This window comes from Tamandua tetradactyla, chromosome 1 (assembly GCF_023851605.1).
Source record: "Tamandua tetradactyla isolate mTamTet1 chromosome 1, mTamTet1.pri, whole genome shotgun sequence".
NCBI lineage: Eukaryota > Metazoa > Chordata > Mammalia > Pilosa > Myrmecophagidae > Tamandua > Tamandua tetradactyla.
This window is the reverse complement of record NC_135327.1, coordinates 60,939,407-60,956,682: the sequence shown is the minus strand read 5'-3', so window position 1 is coordinate 60,956,682 and position 17,276 is coordinate 60,939,407. Positions and strand designations below refer to the sequence as shown.

Genomic DNA, 17,276 nt, shown 5'->3' with positions numbered 1-17,276 from the left:
ATGGTGCAAAAGTCGCGCAACGGCGGCGTGTACCCCGGCCCGGGCGGGGAGAAGAAGCTCAAGGTGGGCTTCGTGGGCTTGGACCCCGGCGCCGCCGACTCCACCCGGGACGGCGCACTGCTCATCGCGGGCTCCGAGGCCCCAAAGCGCGGCAGCCTCCTGAGCAAGCCGCGCGCGGGCAGCGCCAGTGCCGGGAAGCCCCCCAAGCGCAACGCTTTCTACCGCAAGCTGCAGAATTTCCTCTACAACGTGCTGGAGCGCCCGCGCGGCTGGGCCTTCATCTACCACGCCTACGTGTGAGCGGGCCGGGGGCGCAGGGCCGGGCGGGTGCGGGTGCGGGTGCGGGTGGGCGCCGCGGTTGCGCTCTCCGCGGCCACTGCGTGCGGGAGTCCGCTGGCCGGTGCGGAGCAGCTGCGGTACACTGGGTTCCTGTGTGCATGTGCGCATGTGTCACGCGTGGTTGGGATCCAGGTGGAGGGGCCGCATCTCCCAGTCAAAGCAGGAACGACATCGGGTGGTGGTCTCCCCAGGCTCTGGCCGGATAGGTTGTGCGACCAGTTCGGGACCACGGAACCGTCCATTGGGGGGTGGCCGTCCCTTTCCCATCAGGCTTCTGGGATTGCCGCAGCCCCTCCTGGCAGGCCCCTGGAGCTTGGGGCGCCCCAGCCCCCTCCTCATCCAGAGAGGCCCCTCCCCAATCCCCATTGTGCAGAACAAAGACCCGCGGGGGAGGGAGGTGGGAGCTGCCCGCCTGCGGGGGTGGGGGGGTGGGGAGGGATTTGTACTGCCCGGGGGTCCTAGGGGGCTACTCCAGGAAGTCAGGGAGGCAACACAGGGGCCTGGCCCCTCACCGTCCCCCTAGCCTCTCCCTCTCCATCTGGGCTGAGCTTCTGGGTGACTGAAATGGGGGAGGGATCCTACCATATCCTCCCCCAGAGGCTGGGGAGGCCTGATGTCCTGCCTTGTGGGTGCCTACACCTGGCCCTGCCCGGTCTCTGCAGACTGCCAGCTGGGGGCAGGTGCACTGATGACCCTGGCCTGCAGCTGCCTCTGACCGTCCTGGGTGGAGTGCGGGCCCCAGTGGAGCCTCTGCGGGCCTGACCGGGGCCCAGGGAGGCCCGGAAGTCCCCTTGGGCTGTGCCCACGTCGGACGGCTCACGAGCTTCTGCGAGTGTGGGCATCTGGGCGCGGTGTCTGCATGTATGTGCATGTGTGGCCTGTGCGTGCAAACCTGAGTGTGTGGTTCTGGCCACTGCCGTTCTGGCTAGAGGCAGGGAGGGCGCCAGGCCTCGGCCATTTTGTGTGAAAGAGGAATTTTGGGATGGGAGTGAGGAGCAGATTGTGGGGGTGCCACTGGAGTGAGTAGCGTGAGCGTGCGCGTGTGCGTGTGCTCTGCACAGACCCAGTGCAATGAGAAGTGCTGGAGGAGGATTTCGGGGCTCGGAGAGACCCCGGAAGGGACATGTGGGGGGTGGGGGGCGGAGACTACCCGTGGGGGGCCTCCAAACAGTGACTTCCACTGCCCTGAAATAAAGAGGCCCTGGCCAGGGTCTCCCTGGCAGGTGGCAGCCCCACCCCCAACCCACCGCCTTGCTCTCTTCCTGGGAGGTGTCCCACTTCTCCTTGGCCCCCGCGGGGTGCCAGGGCTCCCAGGCTGGAGGCTCATGGGGTCCTGGCCAAGGCGGGGCTGCAGAAGGGTGCAGGGGGGTCATGTGCTGCGGGGACAGACCTTACCTATCTCCCCTGTGGTCTGGACGTCCCTGAACAGCCTTGTCTGGGGCTCCCCTCTGGGTCCCCGGCCCTTTGTGTGCCTTGTGCCCGGCTGGGCCCTTCCCTCTGTCACCGCTGCCTCCTAACAGCTGTTCTTCTGGAATCTGAGCCATGGGGGGCGGGGGCAGCGGGGGGTTCCGTGCCATCCTTCCCTGCCGCTGTGGGCATGGCAGTTTTTTAGGGATCGATGGGGGGACTTTGGGCACATTGGAGAATCTGAGCAGGTCTTGGGTTTCCAGCCCTGAGGTGGGCTGTAGCACTCGCCCAGGCAGGGAGGGGGCCGAGGAGACACGGCCCTGCCTGGTGCTGCTCATCTCCATCCCTGACTCCTGAGCCTTGGGGCCCAGGCCCCTCTTTCTGCCAGCCTGGGGTGTGCCCTGACACAGGGGGCCTTTCCTGCCCCATTCTGGTCACTGGTGCCCCAGGCCAAGTCTCTGGTTTTGTGAGCCACCCTGCCCATGAGCCCTGGTAGGGTGGGCTGGGGTCCCTGGGGCTCCGGCCACTGCCAAAGTGTGACCTGGCTTATGGAATATGCTCTGGGTGCTGCAGTGGGATCCCCCGGCGGCTGTGTCGGAGGGGTGTGGTGAAGGAGGTGCTGCCTGCTGCCCCCACCGCCTGACCCTCCAGGGCCTTTGGGGCAAGCCCTGTGGCCCCCAATCCTGCGCTGAAACCCCTCTGCCCTGGAGCTGCCCGGGGTAAGACCATAGAAGGACCCCCCCCATCCAGACTTGGGGGGCTCTGCGGGGACCGCGAGCTGAGTGTAGAACCCCCAGCACTGGGATGTGGAGGGACCAGGGGCTCGGGCAGGGCCGGCAAAGGACAGTGGGGGTCGGTGGGGCCACGAACTATCCTTTCCCCTCATTGTCCTCCTCTCACCCTCCAGGGGCAGGCTGGCTGGGGTGCCCCTGTGTCCGCCTAATAGTGGTTTCTGGGGACAGATGTAGGATTTCCTGAGTTTCTCTAAGTGGTGAGAGCCACAGAAAGGGTGTTCCCAGGCGAGTGGCTGGGGAGACGGGGCTGCGGGGGCTGCCCGTCTCCGGGAACCCCTGGGTAGAGGAGCACCACGGCATGGGGCACCTGCGGACCACGAGGGGGGCCGTGCCCCCTCCTGGGCACAGAAGCCCCCTGGGCCTGGCTTTATGTGGCCTCAGCTGGGAGCCGGGCTGGGAACCCCTTGCGACATGCTGGCCTGGTGCCCTCTCACTGCCTCTCCCAGCAGGCTTGAAGACGGGTGTGCAGGCCCTGCTTTTACTGTTGGGGAAACTGAGGCCAAGGTAGGCCAAGCGAGTTGCCAGAATTGTCTCGCTTAAGCTGGAGTGGGGTGTCAGCCTTGGAGACAGGAGCTCGGGACGCAGACCGCTTGACCTTTGTAAGGTAAAGCCGCTTGGAGTTGCCAGGATGAAATTGAGTTTAAAATAGGCCAGATGGAAGGTGCTGGTGACGGCATCAGAGAGAGCTGGAAGTGGGCCTGGCTCTGCCAGCTTGGCCTCATGGCCCCAAGCCCACCCGCCCTCCATGGCACTCCTGGGCACATGGTGGTGGTGGGGGCTGCTTGTCTCGCATGGGGGCGTGAAGGTTCCAGGACGTGCCCACCTCTCCTTGGCAACTTGGGCCACCATAGCCCCTGCCCCACTGCACAGAACTGCTCACAGTAAGCTCTCACTCCGGCAGGCTCTGTCTCCTCTGGGTTTCACTCCCAGGGGTGCTGCTGTCCGAGGGTCCATATTTGCCATCCAGCCTGGATTGGGGGCCTGCAGTGGAGGGAAAGGTGTGAGTGGCCATCGGCATGTGCTTCTGGCAGGATGCTCTGTATTTCTTTTGAGATACAAATGGACATGTCCCCTGTAGTTAAGCTGCGGACCTTCCTGCGCTCCTCTGTGGAGGAGATGTCTGGGGCTGAGCATGGAGAAGCTTGTGGAAATTTCCCAAAAGGCAGAACCCCCCCTGCCCCCCCCAGAGCTGTGGTCTCCATGGAGCCTGGTTCCTGCTGCCCTGGGCTTCTCTGTCAGTGAGTGTGCAGCTGAGGCCCTCCCTCCCCCAGTTTCTAAGTTACTCGGGTGATAACGTATATTATAATCACTATGGAGTCAATCTCTATAAAGTCTTCTGTCTGAAAGATAATAGAAAAAATAATTAGCAGGTAGGAAGTTCGGTGCTGAACAGTTTCACAGATTAGAGCAGAGAACATCTCAATTTTTATGATAAATCAGTTCAAGGCAGATACTGCAACTAACCTTTATGGGAGCTCAGGTGCATGAGAGCTTCTTGGACCCCCGAATGCCAAGTGGGGTGGGAGGCTCCTGTCCAATTTTGAAACGTCTTGACTCTAGAATGCATTTGAAGAAACCATTTCGGTTTCCTGGGCTGCTCGAGCACATACCATGGAACGGGCCAGGTTAAACAGTGGGAATGTACTGGCTCACAGTTTTGGGGTTAAGAGAAGGTCCACATCAAGGTGTCCCTGAGGCCATGCTTCCTTTCTGAAGGCTGGCGCTGTGGGTCCCAGCTCCCCCATCACATGGCTGTGCACAGCGGCCTCGCTGGCCTCTCCTGGCCTCTCTCGCTTCTCTGGCCTCTCCTGGCCTCCCTCTTCTCTTTTGGGCCTGTGTTAGCCTCTGCCTTCCCGTGGCATCCTCTCAGTCCAGCAATAGGGTCAAGACCCGTCCTGATCGGGCCGGGACATACCTTGACTGAAGTGGCCTCACCAGAAGGTCGTGCTTAGTTGGGCTCACACCCACAAGAGTGGGTCAGGGGGAATCACATATTTTCTGGGTGCAGACAGCTGCAAAGCACCACACACACCTTGGTCATTTCCAAGAACAAAGGCTGAGCCACTGGCAGGGCGTTTTAAGGTTGCATGTCCTTCAGTTTGCTTTGGGCAATCAGTTAACCAGCGGTGGTGTCTCATTCCCAGTGCTGCCTAGCAGGTACCGGCCGAATGGAGTCCAGCTATCGTGCTCGACCCACAAACTATGGAAGGTTGGGACTGACCACCGCCCTGCAGGGGCCTGAAAGCGGAAGGGGAGGGGCTGAGCTGAGCAGCTTTGCCGCAGGTGGGGGCTGCCTGCCTGCGCAGTGTGTGTGTGTGGGTGCCTTATAGTGTGTGTCTCACCTGCTGCTCCCAGACCATTCCTCATAATTCCAGGCATGTGCGAGGGCTCAGTGAGCTTCGCAGCTGTGGCCGGGGGTCACTTACCATCATCAAGGCCGACTGGAGATGCAGAGCTGAGGAGGCGGGAACTGGGGACAGGGAGAGGGGGGCCCTGATGGTGCCCCTCGGCCCCAGCTCCCTTGGCCTCAGTACCCCCGGCCCCTGCCCCCCTGTCCATGTCCCCTCGGCTATCTGCCCCTTGGCCTTCAACCCCTCTGCCAAAGCTTTGCCAAGGTTTTCACTTCACTAGTGGCCATTGTGCCTTGAGGAAGCAGTCTGGGCCTGCTGTCTAACAACAGGCCGTCTGGACTCAGGATGTTGACTCTGAAGCTTCAGAAGGCTTGTGCGTGTGGTGCAGGGAGACTGCCCTTTCCCTAAAATGGAATTTGCTGGCTCTGCATCTGTCACATCTTTGGAGGTGTCCCCTGTTTGTGGTTGGCTGGTGCATATCCCAGCATCCGGGCCTTGAAATGCAGAGCACAGCGATTTTGGCTGGACAAAATACCTTGTGGGCAGGTTTTCCCAGTGATGCCCTCAGATCCAAGCCCTGTGGCCATATGGCTTTCACGCAGATAGCGTTCCGACCAGCCTTCCAGGCTGACCAGCCATGCCGTGGGCCAAGAGCTCACCTTTCAGATGGTGAGCTCTGCCTGCCGGACACAGCACCCCTGCCACACGGCCGGCCGCCACTCTGGTCTTGGACAGTTTGCTGACAGCCCGGTGGCTTCTTTTTTTTTTTTTTTTTAATATTTTTATTGACAAATCTTCACAAACATACAGTCCATACATGGTATACAATCAGTGGCTTACAATATCATGACATAGTTGTGTATTCTTCACCATAATCATTTTTTGTATGTGAAACATAACCACATACAAACACTAACATTCTTACCATATGATCATTCCATTCTTGTTATATAATCAATAACTCACAAAATCATCACATAGTTGTATATTCATCATCATGATCATTTCTCAGAACATTTGCCTCAATTCAGAAAAATAAATAAAAAAACAGAAAAAAACTCATACATACCATACCCTTACCCTTCCCTTTCCTTGATCACTAGCATTTCAATCTACTAAATTTTTTTTAACATTTGTTTCCCCTATTATTTATTATTTTTAACCCACGTGTTCTACTTGTCTGTTGATAAGGCAGATAAAAGGTGCATCAAACAGAAGATTTTCACAACCACACAGTCACATTGCGAAAGCTATGTATATAATCATCTTAAAGGAACATGACTATTGGAGCACAGCTCTGTATTTTCAGGCAGTTCCCTTCAGCCTCTCCATTACACCTTAACTAAACAGGTGATATCTATTTAATGAGTAAGACTAACCTCCAGAATAACCTCTCGACTCTGTTTGGAACCTCTCAGCCATTGACACTTAATTTTGTCTCATTTCGCTATTACTCCATTTGGTCAACAAGGTTTTCTCAATCCCTTGATGTTGAGTCCCAGCTCATACTTGGATTTTTGTCTCACATTGCCAGGAATGTCCACACCCCTGGGAGTCATGTCCCACATAGAGAGGGGGAGGGCAGTGAGTTTGCTTGTCGTGTTGGCTGAGAGAGAGACCGGTGGCTTCTTAAAGTGGCTCCTCGTTGGATACCTGCTGGGAGTTGGATGCCCTCCTGCCTGTGTCACCATCAATCTGTCGGGTAGAGGCCAAAGAGTTCATTTGGATCTAGGGCAGAAAGAGGGCACAGAGCCAAGATGGTCCCAGATCCGCCCTGAGGCAAAGCTCATGAAGACACGTGTGGTCCTGAAATGGCTTGAGTTTGCCCCCACCCTACCCCCTCCCCACAGCCCTTCCATGCCCCTCTATTGGGCCTCCAGGATGTGCGATGTCTGCTGTCCTGACAGCCCCAGAGTGGCCGTCTGCAGTGGCTCTTCTCCAGAAGCGGCTGCTGGTGGCTGGGCAGGGGCCCGGCACACAAGTATCGTCGCTCTGAGCTCTTTCTCAGTGGGAAGGCTGCTGCAGGCGCGTGGTGGCCAGAGGGAGAGAGGTGGTGATCTCCAAGGCTGTTTGTCCTCACGTGGAGTTGAGGCATAACAGAACCGCAGAGTGGGAGACAGCAGGCCCAGCAGCCATTTAGGAAATGAATTGGTCTGGAGTTGGGGAAATGGATGGTTGGATGTTTTGTGAAGACGGGATGAGCGTGCTCAGCCAGAAGGAGGCTGGGCTGGAGAGCTGCGGGTCGGGCAGCCCTGCTTGCGGCTGCAGCCTATGGCTCTGTGGCCAAGTCAAAAGGCTGCCCATGGCAGCTCTCAGGGTCGGTATTTTTTTTTTATTAATAAAACCAATCAACATAACAACATGAACATTTTTAACTTATGAGCATTCCATACTTGGTGTGCAGTCAGTGGCTCACAATAGCATCACATAGTTGTATATTCATCACCATCATCATTTCTCAGAACATTTACATCACTCCAGAAAAAGAAATAAAAAGAAAAAACTCATACGTACCATACCCCTTACCCCTCCCTCTCACTGACCACTAGTATTTCCCTCTACCCAATTTATTTTAACATTTGTTTCTCAGGGTCAGTATTTTGGGGAAGAGGTGCTTGTGAAGGGCTGTGACCTGGGCAGGTTCTGTGGCTTCTCTGCAGCCACTGAAGAGTCTCGCCGAGCAGCAGCATTCGGGGACCGCTGGGGCCAGTGGCGGTCAGGGCCCGGCCACAGCCGTGGGGCAGCAGCCTTGGGAAGGGCAGCAGCGGCCTGTGTGTGGTGTCGTTGGGTAATGGGTTAATGCTTGCTCTCAGGCTGGTTGCAGTAAAGGCAGTAGACACCGCTGCACCGTGCACCTGGGCCAGGAGGGGTGAGGTGCAGCTTTGGTGACTGCGGACTTCGAGGCAGGGAGCCAGCCCTGTGCTGTGTCCTCCCTGTCCCGTGTAGGGGGTTCGCGTTACAGGGTTGGTGGGGGGCCTCCTCACCTTTGAAGCCGACTCCACGAGGGAGGGAGGGAGAGACATGCCAGCACACACTGCCCCTCCACCAGGCAAGTGAGGGTGCATGTGCCAGGACAAGGAGAGGTAGGTGCTACCCCTGCTGTGGCCCTCCCTGCCCCACCAAAGTGCAGAGTGTGTCAACGCCTGGAGACCCCAGGCCGACAAGCCGGGAAGGTGGGTGCAGGGCCGGGAAGGTGGGTGCAGGGCCAGGAAGGTGGGTGCAGGACTGAGAAGGGGGTGCAGGACCGGGAAAGTGGGTGCGGGGCCGGGAAGGTGGGTGCGGGGCCGGGAAGGGGGTGCGGGGCCGGGAAGGTGGGTACAGGGCCGGGAAGGGGGTGCAAGGCCGGGAAGGGGGTGCAGGACCAGGAAAGGGGTGCAGGGCCAGGAAACTGGGACAGTGGGAGTAGAGCTGGAGAGTGACAGTCCTGCAGGTGTCGGTCTAAGTGACACCTGGGTCAGTGCCACCCAGTCCCAACTCACTGGCCCCTCCACAGCCCTACCAGGCAGGCGAGGACCCCCCAAGGACCTGGCCCTGCTCCATGGCCCCTCTGAGGAGATCTTTTCCTTCTCCCTTTGCTGGACGGCTGCCCAACAGCAGGTTGGCTGGCCAGAGGGAGTGGATGCAGCAGGCGGGCAGGGCCATGGGCCTTCCAGCATCTTCTTGCAGAGGAAATAACAGTTTGGGCACCAGGACTGCTCTACTGTGGGGAGATGGGAGAAGGGGTACGTTCTGACTTGCCATGCCCTGAGCTCTGACTTTAATTTCTTGGCTGTGCTCCAGAAGTGGTTTTCATTGTGCTGCTTAGTTGGCTTGAGTAAAATTAGGCTTTTAACTTTTTTGGATTGCTGGGAATAATTTTGTAAATGTACAAAGCAACAGTTGCCCCAGAAAGTGCTAAGGGCATTCAGCTGGAAACAGTGTCTCCAGGGCTCCCTGCGTATCCAGGACAGCCTCAGACCCGCCTCTCTGGGTGCTGTGACTCCGGCAGGGTGCCCCCTCCTTCCAGATTCCTCGTGGGTACCTGCAGGAAGGGTCCCTGGGCCCCCGTACAGCCTCTGCCTTGACCTAAACTAGCTAGCTCAGAACTCTTGAGTACTTTAGTATTTAGACTCAGAAAAAAATTATCAGGCTAAAGGGAGAAAAGAGGTGAAACCCTCTCCGGGTCCCACGTTTTGAGGGGGGGGCAATGGGGAGAAGTGGCTCTAAAAGTGATCCACTTTGGGTGACTGCATGGGGAGCTGCCCTGTGGGCTGACATCCACATCTGTGCAGATGGCCTGGTGCGGGGCGCTTGGTTTAGGGTGGCTGGAGGCGAGTGGGAGGCTTGTTCATCCAGAGACAGGATGCCCTTGAGGGGAGGCACTGCCCAACCCGCAGGAGGCCAGATGCGCCGCTGTGTGGTTCCCTGGGAGCTGGTGCCCAGGCAGGGATGGTGGGCTGGATGGAGGACAGCTGTGGGTGGGGGTGGGGGGCGGCCACCCGCTTAGGCCTGTTCCGGAAGAGGTGCACGATTCCCGGGCAGCGTCTGCTCATGTGGGGAAACCCGGACGTGCAGGCGCCGCCCCCGGCCCGCTCTGGCAGTTCTCCCAGGCGCAGAGTTGGTGTGTGGCCATGATGTGCCCTCACGTCCTTCACCTTGTGGGCACTCGCCCCTGCTGCCTGCTTCCCGCCCCTGTGTGTGGAGCCCCCGCTCTCCCACACCTCGCTCTTCCTACATGTCCACTGGGCACTGCAAGGATGTGCTCACCCCAAATGGCATTTTCCACTGGCCAAATATTTATGCAGACATTTTTGCAGTTTGTCACTGAATAGAATTGCATTTTTCTGGAGAGGCAGTGGTCCTCTGTGGCCCTGGGGAAGGTATACCCCCTCGCCGGCCAGGTGGAGGTCGGACACAGGCCCCGAGGCAGGGGCAGGGGCAGGGCCTGGGCTGGGGGCGCTGGCCGTGGTCCTGAACACAAGTGCGCCGCTGGTCCTTCTCAGCAGTTCCCCTTGTGGGCCTTAGGTTGGCATCACCCGGCCACATGTTGGCTGACAGTGGGGCCAGGCCGGTGTTGGGAGGAGAGCAGTTGGTGGGTGGCCTTGGGAGGGACGCTGGCCACCCTGGGGTCACTGGGCAGTGGGGCCATGAGGGGCTCCCCAAGAGTGACCCCTGCCCTGGCCTGTTGGGACAGGTGGAGTGCTGTGGCTGGCCGGTGAGATGGGTGGGGAGGCTGAGGCAGGGTGGGGGGCTGGCCTGCGGACATGGGCAGGGGTGGTACACAGGCCAAGCCAGCAGCTGGACCTTCTCAGGGTTGGGGTCTCTTGAGCTATAGGCTGTCAGGGTTTTCAGCATTCATTAAACATTTACTGTATACAAGGCAGGGTCCCACGTGCTTACCTGCATCTCCTCATTTCACCTCCCACAGTCTTAGGCTAAGGGGGTACTGCCAAGAATACCCCAATTTTCCATCAGAGGCTGTGGCTACAGATGCCCCCTGGGTGAGGGGGCTGGGAGGTGACCTGGTGAAGAGAAGCAGGGGTGGGGCTCCAGGCAGGGGCTGAGTGCAGAGGCCTGAGGTCCCAGAAGTGGCTTGGACACCTGGACCCTGGCAGGGTCCGTGAGGCAGCATGCCTTGGCCTGTGCGCCGGGTGGCTGCCAGCAGGCTTGAGTCTCAGTCCCTGGGAGAGAGGAGGTGGCAGCGGCGATGGCAGGTGGCCAGTCTATTAAGAGTGGTGAAATTAGATTCCCGGACGGCGGCGCCTGTGGCAGCCCCGGCACAAAACAAGCAAAAGGCTCCCTGGAGTCGGACCTGAGAGAGCCTGCCCCACTGGTTCCACACAGCCGCGTGCTCAGCCCGGACCCCCACCCCGCAGGGAGTGGTGCCAGGGGTGCATGTGCCAGTGGGCATGCATAGTATTTGGGGGAGAGGGGGTTTCTGCAAGCCTGCATCCCAGAAAAGGGGCCTAACATGGGGTGGCCAGTTCCCTTCTGTTGGTGACCGTGTCTGAGCTCCTGGAGATGGGCTTCTGAGTCCCCACTTGTCACCCCCTTCTAGGGCTGCTTTGGCTTCTCATGGGGGCAGGGAGCACAGTGAATATTAGGGGGGCTCCGTGTCAGGGCCCCTCCTGGCTCTGCCTCCCCCAGTTCTGCCTGAGGGCGGTGTGTGGGGGTGCTGGTGATGTCTTCCCTTCCCCCCACCCCTGCCGCTGTATGTTAAACTTCTCTCTCCATAAATCTGTGCCATGGTCAGCGCTGCTCCCCCATCTGCGGGGAAATCGGAGCTGTGGTCAGAGCTGCTTCCCTATCTCCGGGGGAATTGAAGCTGGCCCTTTGGGGCCTGCATGGCCGGGGACCTACGCCAAGGAAGGGACGGAGTCTGGACAGTGGCTGTGGGCCCAGCCGAGGGGACAGATGGTGGGGAACACTGCAACTGCCCAGTGAGAAGAGGGCAGGCCAGAGTGCTCTGTGCACACCCCGTCACCCTGGGCAGCAGCTTTGATGTGTTTTCCAGAAAAAAACAATTCTGTACAGTCAAATTGCATGAGGGGTGAGCGAGGGGAGAGGGGAGCAGAGGGGGAGGTATGATGGGGACCCCACACCTGGGGTGGTGGAGGTCCCACACATGTGTATACATGCACACGCATCCACACACAGGAGCACACATGGTAAGCATAAATACACACAGAGGCACACATGTACAGGGAGCACCAAGCACACAAGCACAAATGGGGAGCATGCATGGGGAACACACATGGGAACACAAACATGGGAACATAAATGCACATGGGGAGTACACAAAGAGCATGCACAGGGAGTACATATGCACATGGTCAGCACATACACACATGGGGAGGACACATGGAGAGCTCACACGTACACATGAGAAGCACACACAGAGCATACATAGGAAGCACACATGCACATGGGGAGCACACATGCATACATGGGGAGCACACATGGAGAGCACATACAGGGAGCATACATGCACATGGGGAGCACACACATGTGGCCAATGCTGACCGTGGGCTGGCCACTGAGGTCCTCTCTCCCTGCTGGCGCCTCTCCTCTCCTCAGGGCTGACCTGGGAGCTCTGCTGCCCCATGGATCATCTGGCCTGATGCCCTGTGCCTCGCATCACCTTTGGCCTCCCCCCACACTGCTCCTGTTGGCCCTCTTCCTGCTGGTCTCAGGGTCCTGCCTCCTCCTGGTACAGGGACCCTATACTCGAGAGGGTCTCCTGTCTCTGCTCAGAGCTCAGGTGGCACTGGCTGGGAAGTCCCTCCTCACACCTGACTGAGATTCCTGCTGCTGCTGGTTAAAGACATTTCCGTTTGCTCTGGATCCTGGAATGCCCATGGCCCAATCCTCCTTATGTTTTTGGGGTCCCCTGGCAAGCCCAGAGTCTGGTTGAGCGCCAGGGAAGTGGAATGTGTTTCTGCTCGATGCTTCCCCTCCAGGGACCTCCTCTTCCCTTCAGGTGAGGTGGCGCCCAGGGCAGGGAGCCCTTGCAGCCCAGCCCCTGCTGCCTGCCCCTATGTTGGCCCCTGGAAGCGGAGGCTGGGGAACTGCTGCTTGAGATGCACGTCTCCTTGGCAACGCTGCCAGGGAAGCATCCTCCAGTCAAATGCATTATCGTAATTAACCTTGGAATAAGTTGCCTAGTAATCCTTGGCTGAAGGAAAACCTCGGCGACCTTCCGTGCTTTGCCCTGGGCTCCCTCCAGCCCTCCTCAGGCCTTCCCCTCATCTCTTCCCTTGCACCCCTAGACACTCGATCTGTCTGGGGGTGCTGGGGAGGTGTGGCAGGGACCAGTGCTCAGTGGGGAGCAGAGCTTTGTAGCTTTGTAGCCCCAGCCTGTGGGGTCCCTAGAACCCACCAGTAGGAGTGGGTGGGGCAGGCCCACCTGCCAGGGCAGGAGGATTTCCAGATTGGAATTTTTGGCGGCAACACACGGGCCCCTGGGCTCACTGGGGGCTCTCCCAGCATGCACTGCTCTGCACCTCTATCCTCTCAAAGGTAAAGCAGTGGGGTGGGGGGAGGGGGAGGGTCCTCTGAGCCGTGGCTGAGAGCAGGACAGGAAGCCTGGAGCCACCGGGAAGAGGCAGCACCAGCACTGCTGGGGACCCTAACGGGGGGCTTTGTCTCTTGGGGTGATGGGACCCCTTCCTGGGGGCTGCAGCCTCCCTGTGACCGATGCCTGGGGCACCAGCAGGGCTTCCTGTCATCCTGCCCAGGCTGTGTCAGCCCTTGAGCCCCTACCAACCTCGGCAAGGCTCAGTTTCCCCACCTGTAAATGGGGTGAACACAGGACATCTCAGGGACACCACAGGGCACTGAGCAGAGGTGCCTTCAGGCAGGAAGAGGCCCAGAAATAAAAGCTTTTTCTCCACTGTTCAACTAATCAGATAAATGGCTGATGAGTGTAAGGAGTTAATTGCATGTCAGGCCATTTCTCTCCCACTCTGTTGGCAAGTCTAGTCCTGGCATGGGAGGGAGGCAAGAACGCGTGGCCGAGGCGTGTGGCGCCCTCTCCATGGGGGAGTCTGTTTCCAAAGATGTCCTCAGGGGTTGCTCCTGGGGTGGGTCGGCCCAGCTTCATCTCCCCTGCTCCTCGTGGCCCGCAGGCCGGGGCTGGCATGGGTGACAACGGCCTCTCGTTCCTCCCTCGCCAGCCATGCCCGCTGCTGGGGCCATCTGTGCCATCTGTTCCCAAAACTTCAAAAACAAAACTTGCAGCCATCGCCAGCACTGGCTGAGGGAGGCGGCCTGCTCCCAGAGCTGGAGTTTCGGTGCCGGGGGTCCAGGGGTGGCTGGGGCAGCCGTGAGAAGGGGCAGCTGCTCCTGCCCGCCAGGCTGAGCTGGTGTGCTAAGGTGCTGCTGCAGGATGCCTTCTCTTTGGGCTTTGCACAACCCAGGTGCTAACTGCGGGCAGGGCTAGGTGTCCACCCACATGCTGTGGCCAGCTCAGCCATGCCCAGGGTACCTGGGATGTCCCGAGGTGCCTGTTCGTATTTCTGAATGAGGGGACTCCTCATTTTTTTTTTCTTTCAATTTTTATTAATTAAACCAATCAACATACAAACATGAACATTCTCAATGTATGAACAGTCCATACTTGGTGTGCAATTCGTGGCTCACAATCCCATCATACAGTTGTACATTTACCACCATGATCACCCGCCAGAACACCTACATCACCTCAGAAAAAGAAACAAAAAGAAAAAGAAAAAAACTCGCACTTGCCACCCCCCACCCCCCCTCTCATCGACCACCAGTATCGGCCTCTACCCAATTTATTTTAACATTTGTTCCCCCTTCAATCCACCTTCAATCCATATTTTTCACTCATCCGCCCTTACCGTAGACAAAAGGAGCAGCAGAGCAAAGCCTCCACAGTCACACAGTCACCCTGCGAAAGTCACATCACCACACAATCAGTTTAAAGAAACGTGGCTGGGCAGGCCACGGTGGCTCAAAAGGCAAGAACGCTTGCCTGCCATGCCAGAGGACCCGGGTTCGATTCCTGGTTCCTGCCCATGTAAAAGAAAAAAAAAACAAACAAACGTGGCTACTGGAGCACAGCTCCACAGCCCCAGGCACCTCCGTCCCCAGCCTCTCTAGCACACCCCAAACCAAAAAGGGGACATCCACACAGGGTGCAAGAACAGCCTCCAGGATAACCTCGCGAGTCTTTGGAATCTCTCCACCACTGACACTTTATTTTATCTCATTTCTCTCTTCCCCCTTTCAGTCAAGAAGGCTTTCTCAATCCCTTGGTGCTGAGTCCTAGTTCATTCCAGGATTTCTGTCCCATGTTGCCAGAGAGGTCCACACCCCTGGGAGTCATGTCCCACGTAGAGAGGGGGAGGGTGGTGAGTTTGCTTGTTGTGTTGGCTGAGAGAGAGAGGCCACATCTGAGCAACAAGAGGTTCTCTGGGGGTGACTCCCAGGTTTAACTTCAAGTAGGCTCAGCCCATCCTTTGCAGGAACAAGCCTAACATGAACAAACCCCAAGACCGAGGGCTCAGCCTATTGATTTTGTTGTCCCCACTGCTTGTGAGAATATCAGGCCTCCAAAAGGAGAAGTTGAATTTTCCCCCTTTTTTATTATCCCCCAAGAGGACTTTGCAAATATGTTTTCATTCACTGTTCAGATCACTCTGGGATTAATCAGGGCATCACTCTGGACAAACCTAGAAAACCTCATGTTCCATAAGTACAATGTTCCATGTACTTATGGTGTTCAATTAAACTGTCCATATAAATTATATTAGGAGACACCCTAGTCAAAATATAAATTTTGTACCAAATAGACATTTTTTGCTTTAGTCTCACACATAAGTTAAAGTTTTAAAATATGAATTACCATCTATGTTCAACACCTAGCAATACTGACATTCCTTTGTTCTTCCTCATGCAAAAATATTTTAAAATTTTTACATTTAGTCAATATCACTGTACACGCTAGGCATTCCTAGATTATACCATCTCAGTCTTAACGTCTATCTTTCCTTCTGATTTCATTTGCGCTCCCAGCCCTCCTCCATCATTCTCTCATTCATCTTCATTCAGTGTTCTAACATAATTGTATTACAGTTAGGTAGCATTGCGCTGTCCATTTCTGAATTTTTATAATCAGTCCTGTTGCACAATCTGTATCCCTTCAGCTCCAATTACCCAATATACCCTATTTCTATCTCCTGATGGTCTCTGTTCTTAACTGAAATTCTCCAGGTTCATTCATTAGTGTTAGTTCATATCAGTGAGACCATACAGTACATGTCCTTTTGTTTCTGGCTTATCTCACTCAGCATAATGTCCTTAAGGTTCATCCGTGTTGTTACATGCTTCATAACTTTATTCTGTTTTACAGCTGCATAATATTCCATCATATATATGTACCACAGCTTGTTTAACCACTCGTCTGTTGATGGACATTTGGGATGTTTCTACTCTTGGCAATTGTAAATAATGCTGCTATAAAAATTGGTGCACAAATGTCTGCTTGTGTCCTTGCTCTCATGTCCTCTGAGTAGATACCTAGCAATGGTATTTCCAGGTCATATGGCAATTCTATACTTAGCTTCCTGAGGAACCACCAAACTGTCTTCCACAGTGGTTTTATCATTTTACATTCCCACCAACAGTGGATAAGGGTGCCTCTTTCTCCACTTTCTTTCCAGCACTTGTCATTTTCTGTTTTGTTGATATTGGCCATTCTGGTGGGTTTGAGATGATATTTCATTGTGGTTTTGATTACACTTCCTTAATAGCCAGGGAAGTTGAATATCTCTTCATATGCCTTTTGGCCATTTGTATTTCTTCTTCTGAGAAGTGTCTGTTCATGTCTTTTGCCCATTTTGTTATTGGCTTTGTCTTTCTGTGGCTGAGTTGAATAATCTCTTGATATATTCTGGATACTAGAATCTTAACTGATATATCATATCCAAATATTGTCTCCCATTGTGTAGGCTGTCTTTTACTTTCTTGACAAAGTTCTTTGATGCACAAAAGTGTTTAATTTTGAGGAGTTCCCATTTATCTATTGCTTTCTTCAATGCTCATGCTCTGGGTGTAAGATCTAGGAAACCACTTCCTTTTATAAGATTTATAAGATATTTCCCTGTATTTTCTTCTAACAATTTTATGGTCTTAGACCTAATGTTTAGGTCTTTGATCCATTTTGAGTTAATTTTTGTATAGGGTATGAGATATGGGTCCTCTTTCATTCTTTTGCATATGGATATCCAGTTCTCTAGGCACCATTTATTGAAGAGACTGCTCTATCCCAGGTGAGTTGGTTTGACTGCCTTATCAAAGATCAATTATCCATAGATGAGAGGGTCTATATCTGAATACTCTATTCGATTCCATTGGTCAGTATATCTATCATTATGCCAGTACCATGCTGTTTTGACCACTGTAGCTTTGTAATATGCCTTAAAGTCATGTAGCGTGAGACCTCTGACTTCCTTTTTCTTTCTCAGGATATTTTTAGCTCTTCAGGGCACCCTGCCCTTCCAGATAAATTTGGTTATTGGCTTTTCTATTTCTGAAAAGTAAGTTTTTGGAATTTTAATTGGTATTGCATTGAATCTATAAATCAATTGACATCTTAACTATATTTAGTCTTCCAAACCATGAACCCGGTATGCCCTTCCATTTATTTAGGTCTTCTGTGATTTCTTTTAGCAATTTCTTGTAGTTTTCTTTGTATAGATCTTTTGTATCCTTAATTAAACTTATTCCTAAATATTTTATTCTTTTGGTTGCAATTGTAAATGGATTCTTTTTCTTGATTTCCCCCTCAGATTGCTCATTACTAGTGTATAGAAACACTACAGATTTTTGAGTGTTGATCTTGTAACCTGCCACTTTGCTGTACTCATTTATTAGCTCTAGT

General features: G+C 55.2%; 1 protein-coding gene across 7 annotated transcripts in view; it reads left to right on the top strand.

Annotated features, from left to right (window-relative positions):
• Window positions 1-17,276, top strand: part of KCNQ2 (potassium voltage-gated channel subfamily Q member 2) — a 53,547-nt gene continuing 36,271 nt past the window's right edge. For all 7 annotated transcript variants that reach the window (XM_077161704.1, XM_077161697.1, XM_077161715.1 and 4 more), the window contains exon 1: window positions 1-296. In XM_077161704.1, the coding sequence (XP_077017819.1) occupies window positions 1-296 (296 nt within the window). The remainder of the gene's footprint in view (window positions 297-17,276) is intronic.